This window comes from Akebia trifoliata, chromosome 4, assembly GCF_017979445.1.
Source record: "Akebia trifoliata isolate Shusen 1 chromosome 4, ASM1797944v1, whole genome shotgun sequence".
In the NCBI taxonomy this organism is placed as follows: Eukaryota; Viridiplantae; Streptophyta; class Magnoliopsida; order Ranunculales; family Lardizabalaceae; genus Akebia; species Akebia trifoliata.
The window spans coordinates 4,499,631-4,523,947 of NC_141378.1; the positions used below are offsets into that span (position 1 = coordinate 4,499,631).

General features: G+C 35.1%; 3 protein-coding genes across 4 annotated transcripts; 1 reads left to right on the forward strand and 2 right to left on the reverse strand.

Moving 5' to 3' along the window:
- Positions 1–15: 15 nt before the first annotated feature.
- On the reverse strand, positions 16–10,519 carry LOC147403144 (Chaperone DnaJ-domain superfamily protein). Of its 2 annotated transcripts, none has more exons than XM_086438618.1 (10): positions 10,361–10,519; positions 6,107–6,992; positions 4,905–5,034; positions 4,377–4,810; positions 3,919–3,999; positions 3,725–3,823; positions 2,697–2,834; positions 2,478–2,564; positions 1,015–1,086; positions 16–549 (listed from the first exon to the last, which is right to left on the reverse strand). In XM_086438618.1, exons 2-10 carry the CDS (start codon positions 6,875–6,877, stop codon positions 250–252), a joined length of 2,112 nt encoding a protein of 703 aa, XP_086294744.1. In that variant the 5' UTR covers positions 6,878–6,992; positions 10,361–10,519; the 3' UTR covers positions 16–249. The 2 variants fall into 2 exon arrangements, with proteins under 2 accessions (XP_086294744.1, XP_086294745.1); XM_086438619.1 differs by having other exon boundaries at positions 6,107–7,021; positions 10,361–10,493.
- A 4,923-nt stretch (positions 10,520–15,442) lies between these two features.
- Positions 15,443–16,076, forward strand: LOC147403145 (uncharacterized). Its single transcript, XM_086438620.1, has one exon. It carries the CDS (start codon positions 15,474–15,476, stop codon positions 15,936–15,938), a length of 465 nt encoding a protein of 154 aa, XP_086294746.1. The 5' UTR covers positions 15,443–15,473; the 3' UTR covers positions 15,939–16,076.
- A 2,775-nt stretch (positions 16,077–18,851) lies between these two features.
- Positions 18,852–23,092, reverse strand: ABCI20 (non-intrinsic ABC protein 9). The gene is made up of 7 exons (XM_086438621.1): positions 22,703–23,092; positions 22,477–22,610; positions 21,093–21,212; positions 20,026–20,121; positions 19,788–19,940; positions 19,613–19,690; positions 18,852–19,231 (listed from the first exon to the last, which is right to left on the reverse strand). The coding sequence occupies exons 1-7, from the start codon at positions 22,863–22,865 to the stop codon at positions 19,001–19,003; spliced, it is 975 nt and encodes a 324-aa protein (XP_086294747.1). The 5' UTR covers positions 22,866–23,092; the 3' UTR covers positions 18,852–19,000.
- Between the last annotated feature and the right edge of the window lie 1,225 nt (positions 23,093–24,317).

Below are 24,317 nucleotides of genomic sequence, written 5' to 3' on the forward strand. Positions count from 1 at the left end.
TGGTCCACACCAAAGTTAACACTATAGAATAACCCTCCCGGTTGATTTCCCAAAAAGGAAAAGAAAATTGGTTATACAACCTCTCTATAACGCAGAATTATGGGCATTCCATTATGCTTTGCCAACATACAACCTTTTTTTAATGGTGAAAACATATCACCTTCTCCAAGTTTGAGAGAAATCACTAAAGAGAGCTCATGAAAGACAAATCTTTCTTTTATGTATGAGAGAACTTTTCCATATAGAGGCTTACCATTGCTTCTTGCCTTTCTTCTTCTTGTTACCGCTACTGTTCTTACCGCTACTGTTCTTGGCAGGGGGGCTTTCTGTTGAAGGACTTCCACCAGTAGCTTCAAACATGCCTGATTGCATCGCTTTCTGCAACCACTCAAAGAATTCCTCCTCTGTCATGATTTCTTCCATGTCAGTTGTTGGAATCCCGGACCCCCTTTGTCCCGAACCACTCCCCTTCGTCATACCATGCTTGGAGACCACACTAGTGTTCACATGAAAGCTTGGTTTGTGGGTGTTGGCTGGACATCTCATCCCCTGTAACCACCCAAAGATATGCAGAGTGATTATTTTTCTTCATCTTTTCTTATCAAAGCACTCTCAATTCACAAGAAAAATAAAGTCTGCCAAGACCAAAACAGGCAAATTAGTAGGGCTGCAAGGAACCAAAATGCTATATACTTGCATACTTCAGCCAACTCATCAGAAATTTAATTTGCTTTGATAAGTAATAACTATACCAATTGGGTTTAGACCCATAGCTCGGTTGGTTTGACACATTGCAAGGCAACCTTGAGGTCATGGGTTCAAGTCCAGCTTACCCATTAAATAAAATAAAATAACTAGACCAATTGAGGCTCCCATTCACCTATCATGACTCATGAGTTCCAGGTAAACCACTATTATTTACCATATACCTAACTGTTGTAGATTTCCTCATATAAGAATTCATGCTGAATAAATTCATGGTGGAATGCAGAACAATCAGAACAAGTTCATTACCTGACAAACAAACCATTCAGTTGCATTATATATCCTGCTTTCGGCACAAACATATGCCGAGGGTGCATCGACCTGCACAAAACGATATTTATTTAATATGTAAGGAAAAAAATTATAATCCTAAAATTGACCTCCGAGTGTCTGTAAATGAGAATGTGTACTCCCTCTACAGTAAATCATACATAAGTTCTTCAAGAGAATGTAAGAGTACCTATAATTTTTCAGTTCACGACAATCTGTACCTTGAAGAGCACTATGGTATGTTAGTGGTAGTATGCTTCTAGAAGCATTTAACTTGGAAGAAAGTGAAAATTGAAGCTTTGAGTGACATATATATATACAGCAAACTGCACAGATGGTTGTCACCAACCATTTACAAGGTCCCACTATAGCCTCTCTACCCAAAAACAATCCTTCATATCCAGAATCAGAAAATTATGGCAACAGTCCAAGGACTGATGGCTTAGATCATCATGATCATGAATTATTATGAATTTATGATCATATGAGCAGGAGAACCATCAATTGTGGTGCATCACTCCCACTTTATTCATAAAAATATGTATGGTTATGCCTTTTGAGGAATTTAGAGTTGAACTATTTAAGGATGGAGAGATTGAGGAGGATGTCTATAGGATCAAAGAAGTATCAAAACATCAAAACCAAATTAAAATTAAAATTTTATAAGATGGCAATGAGACTGACCACACTTTGTGGACCTCAATGTTTTGGGTAATCAAGAAACAAAGATGTTTTAAGAGCAAGATTTCCCATCCATAGTAAGCTTCAAAGACTTATATTTGCTGGTGCTCCTAAACTCACCAGGGTTATACTACTGCTATCATATTATTTACTAGTACATATATGTCAGCTTCAAAGGGAGTTTCTTTCTTCACAGATGTAGCATAGACGAGGACGCTGAGTGGAAATACTAAGATAAAAAAATGAACATATCTGTGAAAAATGCTTGAGTAGCCCCAGTAGGTGATAAACTAAGGGAAAGTGACTCAAGATGATTTGGTCATGTGTGACGAAGTCTTGATAACAGCCTCAGTTAGAAGGAATGTAGATTGAGGGTTCTAAAAGACCAAAATAAAGAACAAAAAGGGCGTGGAATGAGAGGATGAGAATGGATATGAACATTTGAATTATAAAGAAACATGACTTTAGACTTTTTTTTAATTTTAATTTTTTTCCTTTTCTGATAAGTGGATTTAAACAAAATTGAAGGAAGGAACATGATTTTTCAATCGATCTCAAACTTTCGGGATAATATCAAACATGGCTTTGATGATGATGATGATTATTGAGCTATAATAGTAAGATATAGATCAATTTTTTTTAAAAGAATCCACTTGCATAAGAAACAGGTTTTTTTCTTACAAAAATATAAAAGTATATATCCTGTTAATATTTGCTAGTTGTTACTAAGGAAGCTAACATTACTACAGATTGATCAGTACCTTCTGTAACAATCCAAAAAAAAGTGGTTGAAGGGACTGTTCAACCCATCCATCTCCATCTTTAGCTTGATGAAAATCTCCACAATCCTTCAAAAGTAAAAGCCCCAAAGGCATAAAAGATCAGCACCATGTAAATCCATCCCTTTGTAGCTAGTAGTGAAATATAATGATTAATTGTGTAGATACATAATGGAACACTACAAAATATCAGAAAGAAACCTGGCACCATCTGGCTTGAGATTTAGATCTACTTGTATGAACCCAGGTGTGAAAATTGCCACACTTCTTGCATGCTATTCGTCTTGAATCTCCATCACCATCGACCTCCGGACGAGTGAACCCATTGTGTCTGCCATTCTGAAGAGTTGGGAGAATTTTAAAGCTCAAGTAATACAAAGAGATAGATGAGCACCATACAAACAAAAGATAAAATCTACTAAGTAGGAACTGAAAAGGTGAAGCATGAATTGGAATATTTGAAGATTTTAAATCTTTCTCATCAAAAAGCTGGGAGGCTATAGTGCTGTTTAGCATGACTCAAAGGATAAGCCTTTAGGAAAAACCAACCCTATGTCAAATAAGAGGCTATTACCCAAAGATCGGCACATGCTTACAATATGTATGCTATGAGTGGGTTGAGAGGATGCTTCATCGATGTACTTCTGTACTGATGAACAAACATCTCCTCTGTGTATTTTACAGCTGTTTTGAGGACAGTCAAGACTTGAAAGTAGGCTGATGACCAATTTTAATGTTAGAGATCCAATATTTATGGGATCACGGATAAAACAAAAAATCTTCATTCAATCACCTTCACTTAGAAAAAGAGTTCCATAAAGTGTGAGCTCAAAATTTCTAGTAATTCTAGCAAGTTTTCAGGAGTCTTCCTAACTCCTAACTGTCTTGGGGATTCACAAAATCTGATTAAATGGTCATTGGGAAAGGGGCCCAAGACTTGGAGACATCATTAAAAAAATATATCTAGAATTTATCTAAACTTCAGATATTAGATTTGCCCATACTTAAATAAATAGTTTAAATTTCTGACTTGACCACCATTGTTTTGGCAATTTCAGTTGAAGTCTCTCAAAGTTGCTGAAAATGGTAAAATATGCATTTCAAATTTCAGGATTAAAATACTTGTTTAAGGTTTCCATTTCCATAAAATTCATTACAAAGACATAACTAAAAAAGTTCCATTTTAGATACAGTGGACCATGGAAAAGATGGGATTATGTAATAAACACCTTTTGAGAAGTACTTTGAAACCTACGGAACCAGTTGAGTAGTTCCTCCCTCTTCAACTCATCATCATAAGCTTTACGCTTCAAAGAATCGAGTAAAACCTGGATACGAACACCAATAGATTAACACATACTGAGCCAAATTGAACTAGAGAAAATGCCCTGACTACGAAAAAAAAGTGGACAGCAAAATGTACCTCGTATGCATTTTGAAGTTTCTTGAAGGCTTCTGCAGCCTTCTCATTACCCATATTTTTATCAGGATGGACCAGCATTGCCTGAATTATCAATCAAAGAAACTAAACCATCTAAGTTTTCTATCTTTTTTATTTTCCAACGAATTATATTATAAATTGTTAAGACAGACAAAACAAGAACTAGGGAATAGAATTCCCTGCATTCAAGAATAGCATATATAAACCACTTTTGGACAGTGAGCGCTGAGCAAAGGTTTGATCAATAAATGTAGAGAGCTTCTATTCACAAACCAACTTTTACTAACAGCACCCCAAGATGCACGAGTGGGGGTGCTGTTAGCAAAAGTTGGTGTGATAATAGAATCTCTCTAAATGTAAAAGAAATCCAAGTAATTTAGGTGTGGAAGAAGTACACCACGCAAAACAGCATCCGTAGTCTACAAGAACATGACAAATACCTTTCTTCTGTATTCACGCTTAAGTAATGTAACATCTATATTCTCGTAACGAGACAAGCCCAATGCTGAATAGTGATCGGTACAGTTTAACAACCGAACAACTTCGTCTCCAGATGTTAACTCTGCATCATCCCCACTAGTCGAAGGCACTCCTGAGCTATGATCCATTGATCTACCAGAAGCATTAAATGACTCACTATAAAAAGAACCCGGTTGACCTTGCATTCCTGCACCTTGTTCTTGGGGATCACTCGATCTACCACGCTCATGTATGTTATTCTTTAGAAAGTGTATCAAAACATCACTTGAAACGAAAGATAAATTCAAACCCAAAAGTAAACCAAGCCATCCGACGTATGTCTTTGCGCAATATACGGAATATACCGTGGTGATTAAGAGTGCAAAACGTTCAAATTTCAATGCAAATCCCAATCCTGCATTTTAAAGCATCTAAAACCTCAGAAAAGGTTCGGGAAAAAGAAATACGCATAGATAAAGGTCAACTTCAAAGATAGGTCAACAGGAGACCTCCAACAAAGAAGACAAGTCCCGTTGTCCAAAAGCTCCCATACATCCACAATAACACAGTTGCAGAGATGGCAATTACCAAAATTGCAAGGGTGAAGCCAACAAAAAATGCCACTAAAGCAGCTACCACCTGAGTCATATAGAAAAATTGAATTAAAAATTAAGTAGAAATTATAAAGCCAAGAAACTTTGAGGTCGTGGGTTCAAGTCCAGTTTACCCATCAAGAAAAAAAGCCAAGCAAATTGAAGTATTGAAAGCCAAAAAATAAAATAACCCAATGAATTGCAAAAGACTTACTTAAAGCATGAATAGAAGTTATACATTATGTCATGCAATCAATTAATCTGTGTTGTAATGAAGTAAATATGAGTTCTAACCACACAAAATAACAATCATACCCTTCAGAACCTATCCATGCAAATAAATGGAAAACAACAAAAATGATGACTGCAACAAATAATAATATGTTATTTTTATATAACACTTAACACTTTCCTTACTAACTTAGTAAGATTTTAAGCCTTACTAAGGGTCGTTTTGCTCAAATGGCAGTCCAACACCACAGCCCTCTAAATTTCAAGGGAAAACTCGGATCCAAATATATATATATATATATATTTTGGACTTGATCCAAGGTTTTGAAAATAGACGGCTACCGAACTTCCACCTAACTCCCAAATTTAAAATTAAAATATAATGGTGAAAAACAACTTTTTTTGGATTTTTTTTTCCAAAGTTCATAGAATTTTGTCCTCTACAACCCTGAAGCATTGGATCATGGTTTTGGATGCCACAACTTGAGCCCAAGGACCCTTAGTAAGGCTAGTCAGACTCTTTCTATAAATCAAGCCTTAGATAATTTACTTGCAGGTCAAATGAGACTATGCTTTTAACATAGTAAATAGACTATGTGTCTATCGGTATATGAAAAAGGTTCTCATTAGAATTCTGACCACACAAACCAAGGTGTAGGTGCTAAATACATACATTGAAAGTAAAAAATATGGTGGATGAGAAATATAGCTATCTTTATTACAAAAAGTAAACTCTAAAATGACAAGAGAAGAAAAGTATCGTCCCACTTGAACTATTGCTTAAATTAACAGTCAATATTTAAGATACTTAAAAATCAAAATTTCATCAAAATGTCAAAGAAAATGAAGAAAGCAGAAAGCTATGAAGAGGCAGAACAACAACTCACCGTAATCATAAGAAACTTTGAAATCCCAACCATTGCAATTACCGAGAGAACGCTGCACCAGATAATTGCAAAGAAGGATGTCGTCCCCAAGCGCAGAAATGAGACAAGTCCCCTAAGACTACAATCCAACCAAACCATGGATACAATCAGCAACAGATTCCCAAAATGCACAAGCCACCTCAAAACAATAGGGTATGCTTGCTCGATCTTGAGTCGAATGCGATCACCAACATCAGATAAGATGGTCATTATAGTTGTAAACAATGGCCTTTGTCTTTCAAGCCATCCATTAACCGCCTTCAAAATGGACAAAGCAGAAGCTCCCAAACTTCTATCAACCACTGTATTAGAAGACCCTGAGCCTTCCGTTGAATCTTCGGTAGTTAAACCATGTCGTGAGCATCCCAGACAATCACTTGGACATTTTGAACTGTGATCGCTTCCAAGGGATGTTCCATTGTCTCCTCTTATCTTGAAAACATCTGACGGAGAAACATCTCCAACGGGGTCTCTTGGATTACTAGACATGGATTCCAATTTCACCAATCCCGGCATACTATCCATCCCCAGCTTCTCTTTGCTGGATGCATTCTTGGATGTTTGGTTGCTTTTCTTTCCCTCTCCAGCATATTTAGTTTTATTTGCTCTCCCCACTGAAGGACTTGCTTTTTCTTCCGGTACAGATCCATCGCCTGAATCTGAAACCCTAGTTTTGTGGTTTGATGAATTGCGATCCAAACCATTCCTCTGTTGATTTCCTTTTCGAGCCATGGATTAAAAATCGTCAATGTCAGCTTTTTTATGGGAATCTAAATCCAATAGATTACCAATTCCATCAAAGGAGACATAAATTGCAAATCAAATTCCACATCAGAGAGTCGTGTACCTGTTATCCAAGAGAAACAGTTTGCAAATCTTGAAAGATCAAAAGAAATATACACAGGCTGTTAGTAATAAAAACTGGCATTCATGGACTGGATTGACTTGACAGGCTGTTAGTAATAAAAACTACGGATTTTGTTAACGTGTACATACGTTAAAGTGCATTAACTACACCTTGGAAATTGTTTTTTATACCAAAACTATCCTCAAAGTAAAAAAAAAAAATTCCTAAAATACCACAAATGCTTATTTCCAATGTGTATTAATGCACTTTAACATGTGCCCTTAGGGCACATGTTAAGAAAACCCAAAAACTACATCTTGCAAAATAAAGATGAGAAAATCTGGGGTACCCATGAGGCACACCATACACATTGAGCACTTGCAAGTAGGTGGGTGGTGCCCATTATTCTACGGTATCTACCTAGAGAATCTCTAGGACAAAATCAAACTGATTGGATGATCCTAGGTATCCGGTGCACTGACATTTTTTCCTGGATTAATCTCTCTCCTAATGGCAGCAGGATAAGAATGAAATAGATTGAAGAAATTTAATCAGGTCAAGTTTTGGCCCTACCATGCAGATGTCTATCTCCATGGTATTGGTATATTGTCTTTATGGGCCTAACCTGATGGATACCTCATGTCTTCCACAATAAAGATATAACATTTTCTTAGCTGCCATAACAATCAAAACTGAAGAGAAAAACCAAATGTGCAAGTAACTAAGTTTCCTCCATAAAATCGAATATGCAATAATTAAGGGTTCTGCACATATCAGCCGAGGCTATAAAAAGAGAAAAATCTTCCAAGAGTTCAAAAAAAAAAATCTTCTGCATAACATGCTGTGTTAGCCTCAAAAGAAAAACATGGGATCCTAAACATTCTAGTAAAGTTCTAATTCCATATTCAATTCCTCTTTTGTCTCATCAACCAACATTACACCCAAGAATTCTCTAGAAATTGATCTAGGCTAAAAAATGGTTTTGATGAGATGGGTTGGAATAATTACATCGTAAGGTCTTCTTATGGTTGTGGTGTGTGGAAATGAATCATGAGAATCCTTCCATAATTCTCTATAAGGATATCTTTAAAGGTTGGGAAGGGTAACAAAGTCAGGTGTGGAACATGTCTCAAGATGGATCATTCTTTGTTAAATCTTTTTACCAAGCTATTCAAACCCTTTTAACCACCAGTCCCTCTAGTTGATACAATATTTATACATCCTTTTGTTCTCTTGTAAGTAAGTATCGCAATACTCCTTTTGTTCTTTGGGTTGGTCAACTCGACTTCCCTTTTTTTTTCTAATAAATTATCTTTACTTAAAGTAAAATTCCATTCATCTAACATTTTCTTGCTTTCAACTATCTTGTACAACAACTTAGCAAACCAATAGAATCAAGTTTCTCCCATATATTTCCAAACTGCTATTGAAATAACATTTGAGCCCTACTTTCCATCTTGGCAAAGCCTTATTTCACTTTTGTAATCGTAATCCTACAAGTTTTAAAACCACTCGATCTCTCTAAGATTGGAATTCCCTTGAAATTCTAAGTTTCACATGTTGCATTCATTTATTAATTCTTGAAAATGTCCTCTCTACCTTTGTTAATCTCCTCTTCTGTGCTCATTGTCGTCAATGCATTTAATTGGATCTATGTCCCTAGTTTTCCTCTTTATCATTCTTGTGAGTCTTTAAATATATTTTTCACCCTTTCCTTTACCCAACCTATTGATAGGAGGAGAAGGATAATTATACACTTACGAACATCATCAAAGAATCCTTATCCCACGGGGTCAGCTGAATGAATATCATTCCTCCAAGCTCAATTCACTAAAAACTTACAATAATGAGAGAAATTTTTTGGATAGAGCTATGATTTGATTTTTTATTTTTATTTTAAATAGGTATAGGGTTAATGGTTAGCAAATGAAATTGGATTCAAGGGGTTTGAACCTAAGACGTGGGAACAACACGCCACACATCTTACCACTTAGCTAAGTTGGCACTTCAACTATAGTTTGATTTTGTGTGTGTTTTTAAATCAATACCATTTATTAGGTAAGTGGAAATCAACCTTACTTCTTTCATTTTCCAATATTCTAATCCATTTCAAATGACGGAAATCCCAAAATCCACGTATGCAATCCTCAGCTTAAGATATTTTATCCAAAAAGTTGAATCATACATTCTCATGGATTCCTTGACCAATGAACCTTCTCTCAAATTACTAATAAACCAAATCAAACTAGAATCTCCTAATTCCTCAATTTCAAACAGTTCACATGAGAATAAGCTATTATTAAAGTGTTGAGCTACTTTAGAAAGGCCCAATGCCTCATTAACCCCTACAAAGTCAAGGTATTCACAAGTGGGAGCTAAGAAGGTGAGACCAGACAGATTGACAAACTTAACCACCTCAACTCCACCCTATGAGGCAAGTTTCAGCCCCATTGATGTCTTTTCCACACGACTACTTCCATTTGTATGCCTATTTTCTAAAAATTGAAGTGTTGTCACTCAGGAGAAGCACATCGCATGGTAATATGTGAATCCAAAGTAGACAAGGCCCACTTGGTCAACCCAAATGGTCATATATCAGGAAAATGGTCCGGACACACCATGTGAGTATCATACATGGCAAGAGATCCATCTTAGTGAGGTATAACATCAGCTACGTCAACAATTTCTACCTATTGACATTGTAAAAATCAATGGCAACGAGACATCCATCTAAACTGAAAGATTGTCCATGAGTAAAGCTCTTAAGTGGGTCTGACCTATAAAGTATGATCCTTGCATGAAAAAAATCCTAAGTAGGAAAGAACCCAGCACATGCAGTGACAGGCCGAACTTCACAGATATATATAAAGCTATCGACTGAACCCAAAAATCAAATTTAATTGTACTGGGAAATTTGGAGTTGTTAAAGGAAGTTTAGGTAGTGTACTGAGATTTCAGGTCTGTAGAGCATTTTTACATTCAAGAATTCTATTTCAACAGAAACTTAGACCCAAAAAAAAAAAAAAAACTCAAAAAATATTCGGAAAAGAAAACAAAAGTGGTGAAAAAACATGTTAATTGGAAGCATGTCTCTTAGTGACATTTAATCAAACAGGATGGAAGAATAAAACAAACCCATTATAGTTCCCAACCAAACCCCAAAATTTCACAAATTTAACAGAAACCCAATTCTTAAAAACCAAAACAAAATATACCCAGATGAAGAAATTGATAAATCAGAGAGAGAATAACATGATCAAATATGAAAGTGGCAGAAAATTTAAAAAAACAAAAACAAAACCCCGATGATGAAATCTTGAATGAATGAAGATTTAAGGTTAAAAGATAGAGATTTGTAAAGGAAATACCTTTAAATGTCTGACAGTCTCCACAGAGAGAGAGAGAGAGAGAGAGAAAGGGAGAGGTCCGGTTTTGGGTAAGGGTGCTTTGGTGATTTGAGAACTGTAGAATAAATGGCGGCCTTGCCAAGCTCTCTTGAAAGGATGGATCCGTTTGGTTGTTGCACAAAAATACGTGTTTAATATGTTCTTGAAACTAAATTTTGACACGTTTCACATCGTGAAGCCAATCACTCCCAGTGAGTCCTAAACCACTTGATTTTAGCATCTATTTTACATCTTGGGTTTAGACCAATATGTATTATACATGTGGGCCCACACTGTGAAAAACACTGCCTCGTAAACACGCGTCCTTGAAAGCTGGAGGATTCTTCGTAGTTAAAAAATAACAAAACAAAATGTGCATCATAGATGAGTTAACGCGGTTGTAGAATCAATAGACTCACTGAGTCAAATTATTCACAAGGAAATCAGTACCACAATATTGTTGGACTTCGGATTGGTTTGTTTGGAGTCTGACTTTGAAGCCGAAAGCCTGCTTCAAATTTTGAAGAAACCCTACTCGTTACAAGACACGTGGTGTTTAGAATTATTTCAAAACCTACATTTCAGCTAGATTTAGATACCTATTTTGGAAATGCAAACGTGTAATCCAAGGGAGAGGGTTCTTTCAAAATTTTGATGGGGACCTTCTGCTTCAAAGTTTTTTCCCTTTGTGTGTTAGGGTGGTTGACTAGTATTTACTAACTGATCTGATCTTGGTGTCTCAGTCACCGGTTAAATCGTTGAGTTTTATCGAGTGTCTTCATGACATACCCCTTGACTTAGGTTTTGCTTGTGATAAAATGACCTAAATACCCATTTTCATCGTCTAATCAAAACTTCAATTTTTTTCTTCCGGAAAATCTATCATCTTCAAGTTGTTAACCAAAAATCCATCATCTTTAAGTTGTTCAATTTCAATGAGAATTTACTTTTAGTTTATTAATCTTTCTCTTCAATTCATCATTTTCAATCTCACTATAATTTCAAGTTAAAAATTCTCGACCTTTTTGTTCCAAATTTTATCGTCTTCTTCCCAAAAAATTTATCTTATTCTTTAGATTTGTAACTTAAAATAGGTAAACTTTTCAGATTAAAGATTCAATATAGAAAGTTGAAAACAATTGAATTTGGGAAAATCTATCATTGTTCGTCTCCAAAAATCTTATCTTGTTCTTGAGGCTTGAAGTTTAAGAAGAAAGAAATTTACGATTTGAAGATGAGAGGTAAAAAAAACCTTACCCTAGGGTTGAAGTAATTGGTTGTTTTTCTTTCGCATGAGGAATGGGTTTTCACTTAAAGGTTGAGAATGAGGGTATTTAAGTAACTTATATTCATCTCTCGAAAAAGACCTAGGTTAAGGGAGGCATTTCATCAATTTGAAAATAAGGGGTATCTCGACCAAAACAAACTACACACTAGGAGTGTCTAAATCCCCCTATAATTAAAGGGGTGATAGTACCACACCTTCTATTTAGAGAGATTTTATAGCCACTAGGACTTTTACTAAAAGCGACCCAGGATGTGAGCTAATTCTTCCTTGATATCAAATATGAATTGGGGTGCTCTTAGTAAAAGTTGGTGGGGTAATATAATCTCTCTTCATTTAAGGAGGAATAATTTCGAATAATCCTCAAGCTTTTGGGGAAAATTAGAGTATCTCTTCATTTTCAAATTGTTGACACACCTCTTAACTTTGATCTTCCATGAGAGACTAATATAAAATGAATGAAATCCCCTCATATTCAACCTAAGCTGAAGAAAAGTCCTTGATTTTTTTTATCTAAAAACTCATTCTCTTCAACATCTATAGCACAAATTTGTTCTATTCATTTACCCATGGAATCTCAAGAAGATTATAGGATTTTTGGGTAAAGTTGAAGACGATGTATTTTTGGAAAGAAAGATCTAAGTTTTTTTTATATTAGAGATTGAGATAAGTTGGAGATGATGGATCAAAGACAATCTTGGAGATGTTTATAAGGAAAAAAAGTGGTGAGCTCAACAATAAAAATGTTGAACTCAACAATAAAAAGTGGTGAACTTGACACTAAATGGTGAGATTTACAATAAAAATGTTGAACTTGATAATAAAAAGTGTTGAACTCGACATTGTAAATGTGATTCATGTTTGGGTTTTTTTTTTTTTTTTTTTTCATTTTTAGGATTATGATACTAAGTAAATACTCTCAAAATGCTTAAAATGTATATATCATAGTTGCAAAATGGACATTGGAATTAAAACTTATTACTAAATCATCAAAAAGCTTAGAATTTTTTTTGTTTTTAATAAATAAATAATACATCTAAATGTTCCAAATTAAGAGTAAATCATTGTCTATTCGTCATTTACAATAAAAAAAAAAAAGTAATTTAAAATGATTGCAATTTGCTTTAGAAAATTTAACTATGTGAGAAAGATGAGAAAACGGGTAGTTTGACTATTTCAAAAACATTATAAAGAGAAATAAGTTTCAAGGACTATTAAGAAAAGAAAAGTTTATTATATAGACTATTGATGGACAATTTAGAAGAAGAAGAAGAAAAAGTCCCTCCATCAGGACCCTTTAAGTAATTTTGTTCTAAATAATTTTATAAGTTTTCTTTATAAATTTCATGTCGTTTTTGAAAAATATCTTATATTGGGAAAAAATACAAAAAATATATATTAAAAAAAAAAAACAAAAAATGGACTTTCAAGTAGGCTAGTCTTTCCGGCACGTAATGAAGTTTCAATTGTTGAAAATTGAATATCAATAACATAGCTTGTTCTTAGTATATTTAGCAATATCCTTGACCATCTTCTTGAAAGTCGCTTTCAAAGAAATCCATTTATTTGCTTTAGCACGCAAAATGGGTGGAAAATCACTTTATTTGAAAATGCAATTTTCAGGGTGTAATTTCATATTTTTCCCGAAAAATCATCTTTTCGCACCTAATGTTGTTCTCTCACTATTTACTAGGGGTGGCACTGCCACACTGGGTCAGGTCGGGTTGGGTAAGTTCATATTTGTGTAGTGTTGATGTTAAGGTATAATGAAAATCTCCCAAACCCGAAACATTTATTAAATAGGTAACCTAACTCGACCCAAGTAACATGTTTAAGACCATTAGGATAAATAAAGTCAAAATCATAAATCAATATCTACCAACATAAATTAAGTGTCATAAAACATAAACGAAGTGTCATTACAAAAAATGTATCACAACCTAAGGATGAGAGAAGAAGAAAAAGAAAAAGAATAATTATTTGAAAAAGAATAATTGAAAAAACTCTTAAATAATTGTTGATATAAAATATAAACGATACGTTAATTACAAAAATAATTAAACATGTGAAAACGGATTAAGCGGGTTGACGTCCCTAACACAGGCCCGACCTTGATTAATAATTGTGTTAAACGGGTCGACACTATTATGACCAAACCCATCTAGTTAGGTTTGATCCAATCCTGCTAATTTCATGTCGTTTTCAAATTATGTTCACGAATCATGTTAAGATTACCGCCCCTACCATTTATTCCACTTTCAAAACTAAAATACTAAAAAATAAATCTCTCATCCACATCTTCTCAAGTGCATGTGCAATCAAACATTAGAATTATTATTTTTTTCAAAAAAATTCGATTTTCCTTGAAAATGAATTCTATGCAACCATACTGACATTTAGTGCGGTTCAAAGTACAAACATGGGCGCTTTAAATAGGGAGTTGATCCACTCCTGATATTTACTAGGGCTGGTTGGTATATGGTTTGATGATGTGGACCTTTCTTCTTCAAATATTAATAGTGATTCAGGTAAACCATGCTTCCAAGATTGATTATATTTCTAGAATCTATAATGCACGAATCATTTTAATAAAATTTTAGAAAAACAAAATATTACCAAACAAGTGAATCATCCAACATAATGACATCTTCATCATCAAAAAGTCATATTTTCTTTAATATTCAAATCTGGAGTAAAAGATATGATTTTTAAGGCAGTTGAAGATGATGAGTAGTTTTGGTAAGAAATCCAAAAACATTATTCATGAGTCGTGATTTTTTTATTAAAATTTTTTCAATGTTAAGAGCACACAATCATAGATCTTTTTTTTCGGGATGCACAAGGAAAACGATCAACAATTTTGTGCCCTTGCCATGTCAGTCGAGTACAGACCGAGTGAAAAATTTTGAGTCAGAAAATCAATAGCGTTTGTACATTCTTTAAAATTTTCTAGAATTTATCATTTGTAATAAAGGTTCAACAAAATAATGTCTCTAACTTCAATTTTTCTCCAACCTCCTGTTCTTCCAACCATACCATTTAAGAGGAGTGGAGGCACTGTCAAAATACCCATTGGGTACATGAGAAACTACCATGTTACCACTGCTTCAAGTAGATAATTAAGCAGCACATGAGAAAATCATTTTCCAAGAGATTGGATTGTTGGATAATATTTTTCTACTCAAAATGGCAAAATTGTTTTCTTTCTCCCACGAAAACACACAAATCATATTTTATCTAAAAGGTGGCATTATAATCACCCCAATTATTACTAAGGGCACCTCAGACCATAAGCCAAATTGTTGTCTTATATGGGTTTTTGGCGAGGAGATCTCCTCACCAAAAATCATCCTCATTTCCAAACTTCTAACCCCATTAAAACAAGTTGAAGAATCGTAAATCGTTTATTTTTTTTTGTAAATCATTTTTGATGGGATTGGAGGTTTCAAAATAGACTGATTTTTTTTTTTTTTTTTTTGGGTGTGAGGGTGATCTCCTCAATATAAAAATCATCCTCAACAAAAATCAGCCCATTTCAAAACTTTCAACCTATGTAAGACAAAAATAATTTGGTTATGATGTGGGGGCGCCCTTGATAATAATTGGGGTGTCTTTAACCCTACCCATATCTAAAAAATCAATTTTCTAATGGTTTATGGCTGCAGTCGTACGACCATTTGATCTTGATTAATATTAAGGGCATATTTGTATAATAATTAAAAAAAAAGAAGAGAAGATTAATGGCCTCCCAACTATATATAAACCACACCCACCTTGCACCACTCAAGAATTAGAAGAGTAACCAAAAAAATGTCTCTAGTAACAGAAGAGATGAAGGGGAAGGCTGAAGTTGTTTATGGAGCTGAGATGTGTAGAGAGAAAGTTAAGGGTCTTCTTGAAGATATGGGACTGCCCTGGGGGCTGTTGCCCTTGGACAACATAGAAGAGAGTGGGCTCATCAAGGAAACTGGGTTTTTTTGGTTCAAAAGAAAGACAAAGAAAGAACACAAGTTTAAGAGCACAGGAAAAGTGGCTTCTTATGCTCCTGAAGTCAATGGGTACATTAAGAAGTATAGCATCAAAAAGTTGACTGGAGTCAAGGCAAAGGAGCTCGCCATTTGGATCAATATTAATGAGATTTACGCTGAACACCCGACGGGGAAGATCACGTTCAAGGCTCTGGCTGGTCTGTCCAAATCTTATCCCGTCTCCGTCTTTGATATCGAAGAACAAGAAGAGGAGAAGAAAGTGAAGGAAACCAAGGGAGGAAACTAAAGTAGTAGTAGTAGAAGAGCTTATTGGTGCACTAAAATCTTGAATATTTCTATTTAGTCATTTTCGTTAATTTGTGATGCATTGTGTTTGTTGTTTGTGTCTTTTAGATTTAATTACATGCAAATTTATTTCACTTTAGTTGGGAATATCTTTTCTATATGTGTGTGTGTGTGCGCGATGTGTGGGTGGGGGTATTAAGAAATCCACACACCTTGAGATTTGTGCCTCAAGGTCACAAGTTGTGGGTGTGGCCAGGGGCGGAGCCAGGATTTAACTCATGTGGGGGCAATGTAAGAGTGGAAGTTTTTTGTGAGGGCAACGAAGATTGTAATTTTTTGTGTGTGGGGGCAACGTAACAATGGAAACTGTTTTGTGGGGGCAACTAAGAGTACTGTAAAACAAATTGGGAGAGTAATAGCGGCATATTTCTTTATTCACCATTATTATCTGTTGCAATAGCTCATTACTCCAAAGAAGGTTTGAAAATTCTTATGGGGGCAAGTGCCCCCATTCTAAATCCGCCCCTGGGTGTGGTACATAACAAAGATACTATAACGATTAAGGTACAAAATTCACTTGCAAAACATACAAGGGACCAATTATGAAGGAGTCATGATTTTCTTACGCCCACTTTGTCACAAGCCCCCATACGTCCCAGGCGTTGCATGGGTTAGAACCATAGATTTTTATTTTTATTTTTAGAATACACAATTGTACATCCCCATAAATATGTGCACTTGTGTATCCCAAGAAAAATAATCTATGATTCTGATACATGCCACGTTAGGGGGTGTTAGAAAATCATTATTCATTATGAAATTAGTAAAGCACATCCTTATTTATAGAATGATTTGAGTTTTTGATTTTACAGAATTTATTTCCCCTTCTTGGAATTTTTAATTTGATTGGACCTCTTTGTTTAATAATCATCATAATGATATTCTTAGTGATTTTTGGAATCATAATTATCTTATTTCGTTGATTATGTTTCTCTTTTTTAATTCATCTCAACTGGATGTCTTGGTGCAAATACCAACAAGGTGGCAAGGTATAATCGCTTGTCACCCTCAAGACACCAAGTTCTTAACTTAGTGTTAGCAGGGGTGGAGCTAATGAGGAGCCTATGAGGGCAATTGGCAATACAAAACTTTTTTGAATGGTCTTAAATATCCTTTAATTTGAGATGTCCCTTATATTTTCAACAAATTACGTGCCCCCAGTTGCCCTCACTCCCTCTGCATGTTGTCCCTACTCACCCACCTCCCTCCCCTTAATTTTTTTGAACATGACAGTGCCTCTTCACTTGGACCTTCTCTCCTATACTAAGTGGAAATGACTTAAATATCATTTTCTTTAACTTCAAACAAAAATCTTTGAATTTCTCCTCAAACCCATTCATTTTCAAGCTCTTTATATCATTAACAACAATTTGTCCCCACTACAAGATAATCCTGGCTCCGCTCCCGAGTGGTTAGGTTGATTTATCCCACACCCACCTTAGGATCCTAATTAATAAATCATAGGAATGCTAGTCCCATGCACCTACCTATGTGATTGGAATAAATAAAAAAAAAAAAAGGTGTTTTTGACTTCACCGATAGGGACAGAGCCAGGATTTTGCTCATGTCCCCACATAGAATTTGAAAACTCTATGTGGGGGCAAGTGCCCTCACAGCCCCCACTCTATATCCACCCCTGTTCGTCGAAGACCTTTATGCTTTCCTTTAGATTTAACTAGCGTTCTTAACTTACAAACTGTTGTTGGGCCCACATGGATTGTCAAATTGGCAAAATAACACCACCCACACTCTAGAGTTCTTGTTGTAGATGTTTCAAAAAATAATGTCTGTTTTTGGCATGATTCCACCGATTCTAAAACAATGTTAGTAACAAACTCGCTTCGTAATATTTTTTGTTCATAAAATATTTGATGGAATTTAATAAGTTTTTGCAGGATTTTATCATAAAATATATGAATTTTCTCTTGGGTCATTCCATTGGAAGTGATCAACTTATCGGATCCATAGCAAGGCATAATGGGAAGACTGAAAAATCAACAATTTATATGTTTAAGATGAAAACACCACTATCTTTATCCAGCCAAACAAAACTTGGTTCCATTGGATTCTTATAAATTAAGAGAGCTGCTATTGGTACCCTAACTTTTACTTATTACACCCCAGTTAAAAATAAAGAAAATAAGTGAATGATTGAGAATGAGTAAGAATTGGGGTGCCAATAGAATCTCTCTCTTATTATTATTATTATTATTGTTAATTCTATTTTTTGGATTTAGAATTTTACATAAACCTAATCGTGATTGTAAATAACTACTGAAATTGTTAACACTTTTGTGAATTCAAGATAATGATTTGAGGCAGACCTTTTTATGTTTAAACGGTATGTTTTAATCTTTAATTGGGGGACAAATATTTTAAGAAATTGGGGGGTGTCAATAGCAGCTATCTAAATTAACCATCAACTATCTCTCTTTGTTTTTTTCCCGATCTTATAACCTAACCTTTGTGACTTCTGCTAGAATAATAGCATCTTGAGCAAATGTTGGACAGAAGATGAACACACACCCACAAATTAAAATTAAAATGAAACTTTTGACATCAAACATCATTTTTACTATATTAAAACACCAACAAATTTGCTTTTTCTAATATAAACTCCATTAGCACAAAGTCTGATCGCATGGTTAAGCCTTTTGTCCCCCTTTTAGATGGAGACTTCTCTTTCCATATCAATAGTTCTTTATTTGTGATCTTTATCAATGATATTTCATATTAATAGTTGTATATCTTGGTGAAAACCCCAAGAAAATTGGTCATATTTGCCCAAAGTTGTTGTGCTGCATTTTGAGAAATCTAGAATCCTGACATGTTGTTTTGTGAGAGTTTGCATTAGTTGTGTGGAATGTTGTTATTTTGTATTATTTGTGTGGAATCTTACAAACAAATTCACTGGAGAGATTCTCGTTATTTTCAAAAACAAAAATAATTGATTACCTTATAAAATTGAAACATAATATTTGTATTTGTTGTGGACTAAATCCACTATTGCCTAAGAACGCTGTTTGCGCTCAAGAAGAAATTTTCCTCGCCTGCTATGGTGGAATGAAGCCTTCCCGCTGCCCAGCCATTGTTCATTGCACGACGGGCAGGATCACCAGTCACTCGACTGCCCTCAACTTGAGTTTCAAATTCCGAAAGGCCACTCGCTTTTCTCTCTTTCCTTCTCTGCCTATACTCGTCCCTTTCTTTCCTCAGCCAACTCTCAACTGTTCTCTACAATTTCAAATTTGGATAAAGAGATATCAGTGGCAGATAAAGAGAGTAAATTTTTTTTTCTATTTAATGGGTAAGCTGGACTTGAACCCACTCCCTCATAGTTGTTTTGCAATGTGTCAAACCAACTGAGCTATGGGTCTAAGCCCAAGAGACTAGACTTTCCAAAGACAACTAGTTACAACCCCATATTTGAAGTAATCAAAGAAAGTCAATCGAATTAAAAGAAAAAGAATTCAAAGCTATGAGGGGAACCCTAAATGACAAATATAAGCTGCATTAGGATGCATTTATGTTTCACAAAATCTGAGCTTTACATGATGACATATTTCCATTTGACGGAAGACCTGGGTTTGGACTCCAGAGAAGGAAAAAACTTACCATCAGTGACAAATTGCTGATTTCCTTTACTTTCTCCATTGGCATTGCTAATTGCAACTTCCCTCGAGCAACATAAACCTGGGAACTCGGGCATAGTTTCAGGATTAGTGAAGGGATGGAAACCATCTAAAACTTCCAAAGATAGTACAAAAGATCAAGGGAACTCGAGCATTACAATGTGAGATGGCCAGTCATCAAGGCCATCAAATATGTGAGTCGCATATATAATTGTGGCGCCTCGTTCTGTGCATTCTTTTTTAAGGAACTTCAAAAGGTTGGCCCTTGCTAGCACGTCAAGGTCAACGGTAATCTCATCCAGAAGAAGAACCTACATAAACAAGGGATAGAAGCATAAGTAATAGATATACCTTGCGATCTACCACTAAAAGATCAAGATAATATGAATAAGAGACCTTAAATGGCTTGAGAAGGCCCATGCAAATTTGTACTCGTCTTCTCTGACCATCAGATACCTTGTGCATTCTCCATGATAAATCGACATCTAACACCTACAAACCAAATTACAAATCAGCATCTCCAGAAAGTGATGGTCATAATCTTATCTGCACCTAACTTATGCACAATGATTAATGGTCATGTCAGGACCAATAATCCACCATAGGCCTTTGTTGTTGAAGTACAGAGTGAATTTGGGTCCAGCACCAGCACTAGTATATCTAGGACTGACTGATTACCGATTAAGTCTAAAAGATGGACCAAAGCTCAACCATACTAATGGGTATTCAGGATACCCACATGATCTGATTATTTGTTGGATCCAAAAAGATGGTGCCCATCCCAAATGATCAGGTCTGGATATTTCAAATAACTGGGTGCCCATTGACACTCTTTAACAAATAAAGTGCACACATATGAGGGGGTAGTTGCTAATTTTGACCTTGTTTTCACTAAAAAAACAAGAATGCAATGGATCAAATTGTTGGGTTAACTCGAATGGGTAGTTTACTTTTATGGCTTAAGAGAGATCTCTGACGAAGAGACCTGTCGGATGGTAGGTTCTCAACGTCATCCCCTAGAAGCCTCATGTGAATATTCCTCTTATAATTGGAAAGAAATGATACCATAGAGGCTAATTATTGTTTCATTCATACTTCTGCTCGTTGAGAATTCCACATGTCGAGCATCAAGCTTGCATTGCCAGTCACAACAGTAGATGATGGAAGGATATGTGCATCATGTTGGCAAGTTGTTTCGTATAGATTTGGTACCAACTCATCAAATCATACTTAATGACCGGGTAAACTATATACCCTTTTAAGTTAAACGGGCAATGGTTGAACCTAATAATTGCCCATTACCAACTACGAGAATTCACAAGTGAATTTCCAACAATGTATATCTTTCAATTTTTCCCAAAAATTAATGTTTGGAAACAACTGGAAAGACTAACAACACCCATTACATTTAGCTCATAAATATGAAATCTCCATTTCAAAGGACGGCCATATTCCTACTGTACCTTTATGAGTTCAGCTCTCCTTTCAGGATTAATACCCGAAACCCCAAATAGCATTTTCTCCGCAGAAATATCCATCTGTATTGGAACGTCAAACCCAGCAAAAGCAACATCTCGCCTCCACTGCAAAATAATGTCACGCATTTAGCATGACCAGCTTAGTTACAAATAAACTTTCATAAATAAATAAAAAAGGAGTGTCCAAGATGGGTTTCCTAGTGAAGGATAGACAGATGAGTTTCCCATTGATGGGTTCAAGAACCAAACAAGCAACAACACGGGTTGACGTCACTCAATAGAGGAGCCCAGGGTTCTACATCCAAGAGCTAATCACTCAAATCTCGAGGAAAACCATCTATGGTTCTATGCACACCTTATGTCAGCTCAATGTTGAACGTAGTGACTTGCGCAGTTGCTCTAGCATGACTCATATATAGAGTGGTTCTAAACCATGGTTTCAAAACTCGGTTTGACGTCTCATCTCGTCCATGGATGATACCAAGTTTGTCTCGGATGAGTCAACTCGTTTTGGACGAGACAAACCCTTTAATAAATAAAGTAGATTATAAGATGTTTAGAAATAAAATCATCTTTTATTTATATAATAAATATTTAAATTCCAAAAGAAATTAATTATTTTATCAAAATCTATAAAATCCCAGTTGACTCGGCCAATTTTTTCAAGATATTGTCCGAGACATCTTGTTTATCTCGTGAGATGATGTGAATGTTGAGACACTTTGTATATCCGAGCAAGAGATAAGTCATCTCGGTCTCGGACAATATTTAAAATTAAAACCATGTTCTAATTCTAAACTGACTTCCTTCGACACTCTGCTGATGTGGCAGTGTGCAGAGAGAACCATATTTTCTTCCTCGAGATATAAGGAAAAAAAAATCTAAGGTTCTCTGCACACGGCCACGTCAGTGCAGTGTCGAAGGAAGTCAATTCAACATTTTCCTTCTATATACTATCATAGAAACAAATGCTAAAGTGACATTGAAATTGATATCAATTCACACATTGCTGATGTGGATGTATGTACAGGAGAAAAGCATCTATGGTTCTGTGCTTACCTCACGTCAGCAATGTGTGAATCGATGTCAATTTCAATGTCACTTCAGCATTTTCCAACTAAACCTTCTAAATTATGAGATGAGTCCTAAAAACAAAGTCAATTGTGAAGAATCCTAACAAAGTCATTCATGTTTTTAAGACAATAGATGCCATTTAAACTGGTTTTCCAATAACTATGCATATTCTACTTCGAACCCAAGAATTCTTATTTGCTACAGAAGTTTAAAAAAAAAAAAAAAAAAAAATCAAGAAATAAGCACAGTAATAATTTAAACGAAATAATTATAAATAATAAATAAAAGGGCGAACCTCTCCACCAAGATAGCAGAGATCACCAGACGAAGTCAAACCAGTGTCGTGGAAAGCCGATCTCCCAAGAACCAAAACCATGGAGGGATCCACCATGTGTTTTCCTCCTAATATCTTCAGAATCGTCGTTTTCCCTGCACCATTAGAGGTCAGATCAACATCAACAACAAACCTAAATAATTAAAAAAAAAAAAAAAAAAAGTAATTAAAACCATAGAGATCGAACCAGCGCCATTAGATCCGACAAGAAGACAACGCTCTCCAGAATTGAGAGACAAAGAGAAGGATTCGATCAAAGGAGTGGATCCAGGTGGAGGGTAGCCGTCGATTCCTGGATATGTGAATCTGAGATTGTTAATCTCGACCGTTAGATTGGATTCTTCTGCCATTCTCTCTCTCTCTCTCTCTGTCTTCTTCTTGCAGAAGAAATGGACTTAAATAGATTTACCGCTGAAGGCGTGGCGTTTGCTCACCCATGAACACTTCATAACCTCTCACTGTTTCACATGCTCAAGTTTCAATTCTCAACAACTTTTGAGAGCTGATCGGAAGGATAGAACTGTCATTAATAATATTGTTAGGAGAAATTTTGTCTTGTTGAAAGTTTTTGCAGACAATATTAGCAGCCTACACAAGAAAGGGTTGGTGGATTATGACATCATGCAAGAAAGTTTTTGCAGGCCCATCCATGCCACGTGTCAAAAAAATCCAACTATTGTCCCATGTTTATAAACTTTGTATCACTTTTATCTTTATTTTTTATTTAAGGGCTTCCACCCCCTTGACAAGCAAATTCTCAAACATTGGGGTGGAATCAACAATAATTATTGTCGACCTCATCAATTTTATTTATTATCAAACTCACTAATTTTAATTATTATTGAGTTATGCAATAATTAAATAAAATGTCAACTTCAATAATAAAAATAAAAATTATCAATTGCAATGCTATAAAATTCATTCGTTTTTATTTATTTATTTTTTAAGTTTTTCTAACTAAAATACATCAGAAAGACCGACTTCAAACTTGACATAATAACTTGTATAGATGATTTTGAACCAAAAGAACCATATTGATCGAGTTTTTCAAAAAACAAAGTAAAATAATTGAAAAATCCTAATTTTTTATATATATATTTTTAAAACTCTTTAAAATAACTTATTTTTTCCTTCTCAACTCTTTTTCAGTGGAATAAAGTCTCCAAAACTCAATTGAGATGTTAAAAATCTAATTTTTAGGGATGAAAATAGTGAGTTTGAATGATTAGGGCAATTCTAACATTTCAATCATGATAAATGTCTAGAATGAGGTTCAATGATTGTTTTGAAAAGAAGGATTTACTAAATGGACTATTTTGATAACCCACAAAAATCAATGACCAAATTGAAAGAAAAGTTAACGTCAATAACTATTAAGTAATTTCCCCTTATTTTTAATTTCTATGTAAAAGATTGTTCAATCAATGGCTTCGATTCATTTGACAGGCAAATTCACAAATATTGTGGTGGAATCAACTTCCAAAAAAGTAGATAAATAACGTAATGCTATTAGAGAGCCATTCATTTCCTTTTGTTCTACCTATACTCCACCACTTACTAAATCGTTATAAAGTGTGTGTTGAAAAAACACCACCATGATTCATAACTTAGCTATATTTTCACTCATCCCATGTCGATGACAATTAATTGGCATCATTACATCTTGCCGTTGATATGGCTTATTATTTATTAGTAATAAACATATAATGTGTACCTAAGAATTAAAATTTCTTTTATGTTAGTTTAGGTTTCAAGTCTCTCCCATCGATTGGTAGTACAAGACAACAAGTCAGTCGAAATAT

Coding starts and splice junctions, on each gene's coding strand:
- LOC147403144 (XM_086438618.1), bottom strand. CDS start 6,877: ATGGCTCGAAAAGGAAATCAACAGAGGAATGGTTTGGATCGCAATTCA. Junction 2,835..3,724: donor TTCAAAGTACTTCTCAAAAG/GTGTTTATTACA, acceptor CCAACTCTTCAG/AATGGCAGACACAATGGGTT. Junction 2,565..2,696: donor CTCAAGCCAGATGGTGCCAG/GTTTCTTTCTGA, acceptor TTACTTTTGAAG/GATTGTGGAGATTTTCATCA.
- LOC147403145 (XM_086438620.1), top strand. CDS start 15,474: ATGTCTCTAGTAACAGAAGAGATGAAGGGGAAGGCTGAAGTTGTTTAT.
- ABCI20 (XM_086438621.1), bottom strand. CDS start 22,865: ATGGCAGAAGAATCCAATCTAACGGTCGAGATTAACAATCTCAGATTC. Junction 20,122..21,092: donor GGAGAGCTGAACTCATAAAG/GTACAGTAGGAA, acceptor TTTGGTTTGTAG/GTGTTAGATGTCGATTTATC. Junction 19,232..19,612: donor TCAGCAATTTGTCACTGATG/GTAAGTTTTTTC, acceptor TTGAAATTGTAG/AGAACAGTTGAGAGTTGGCT.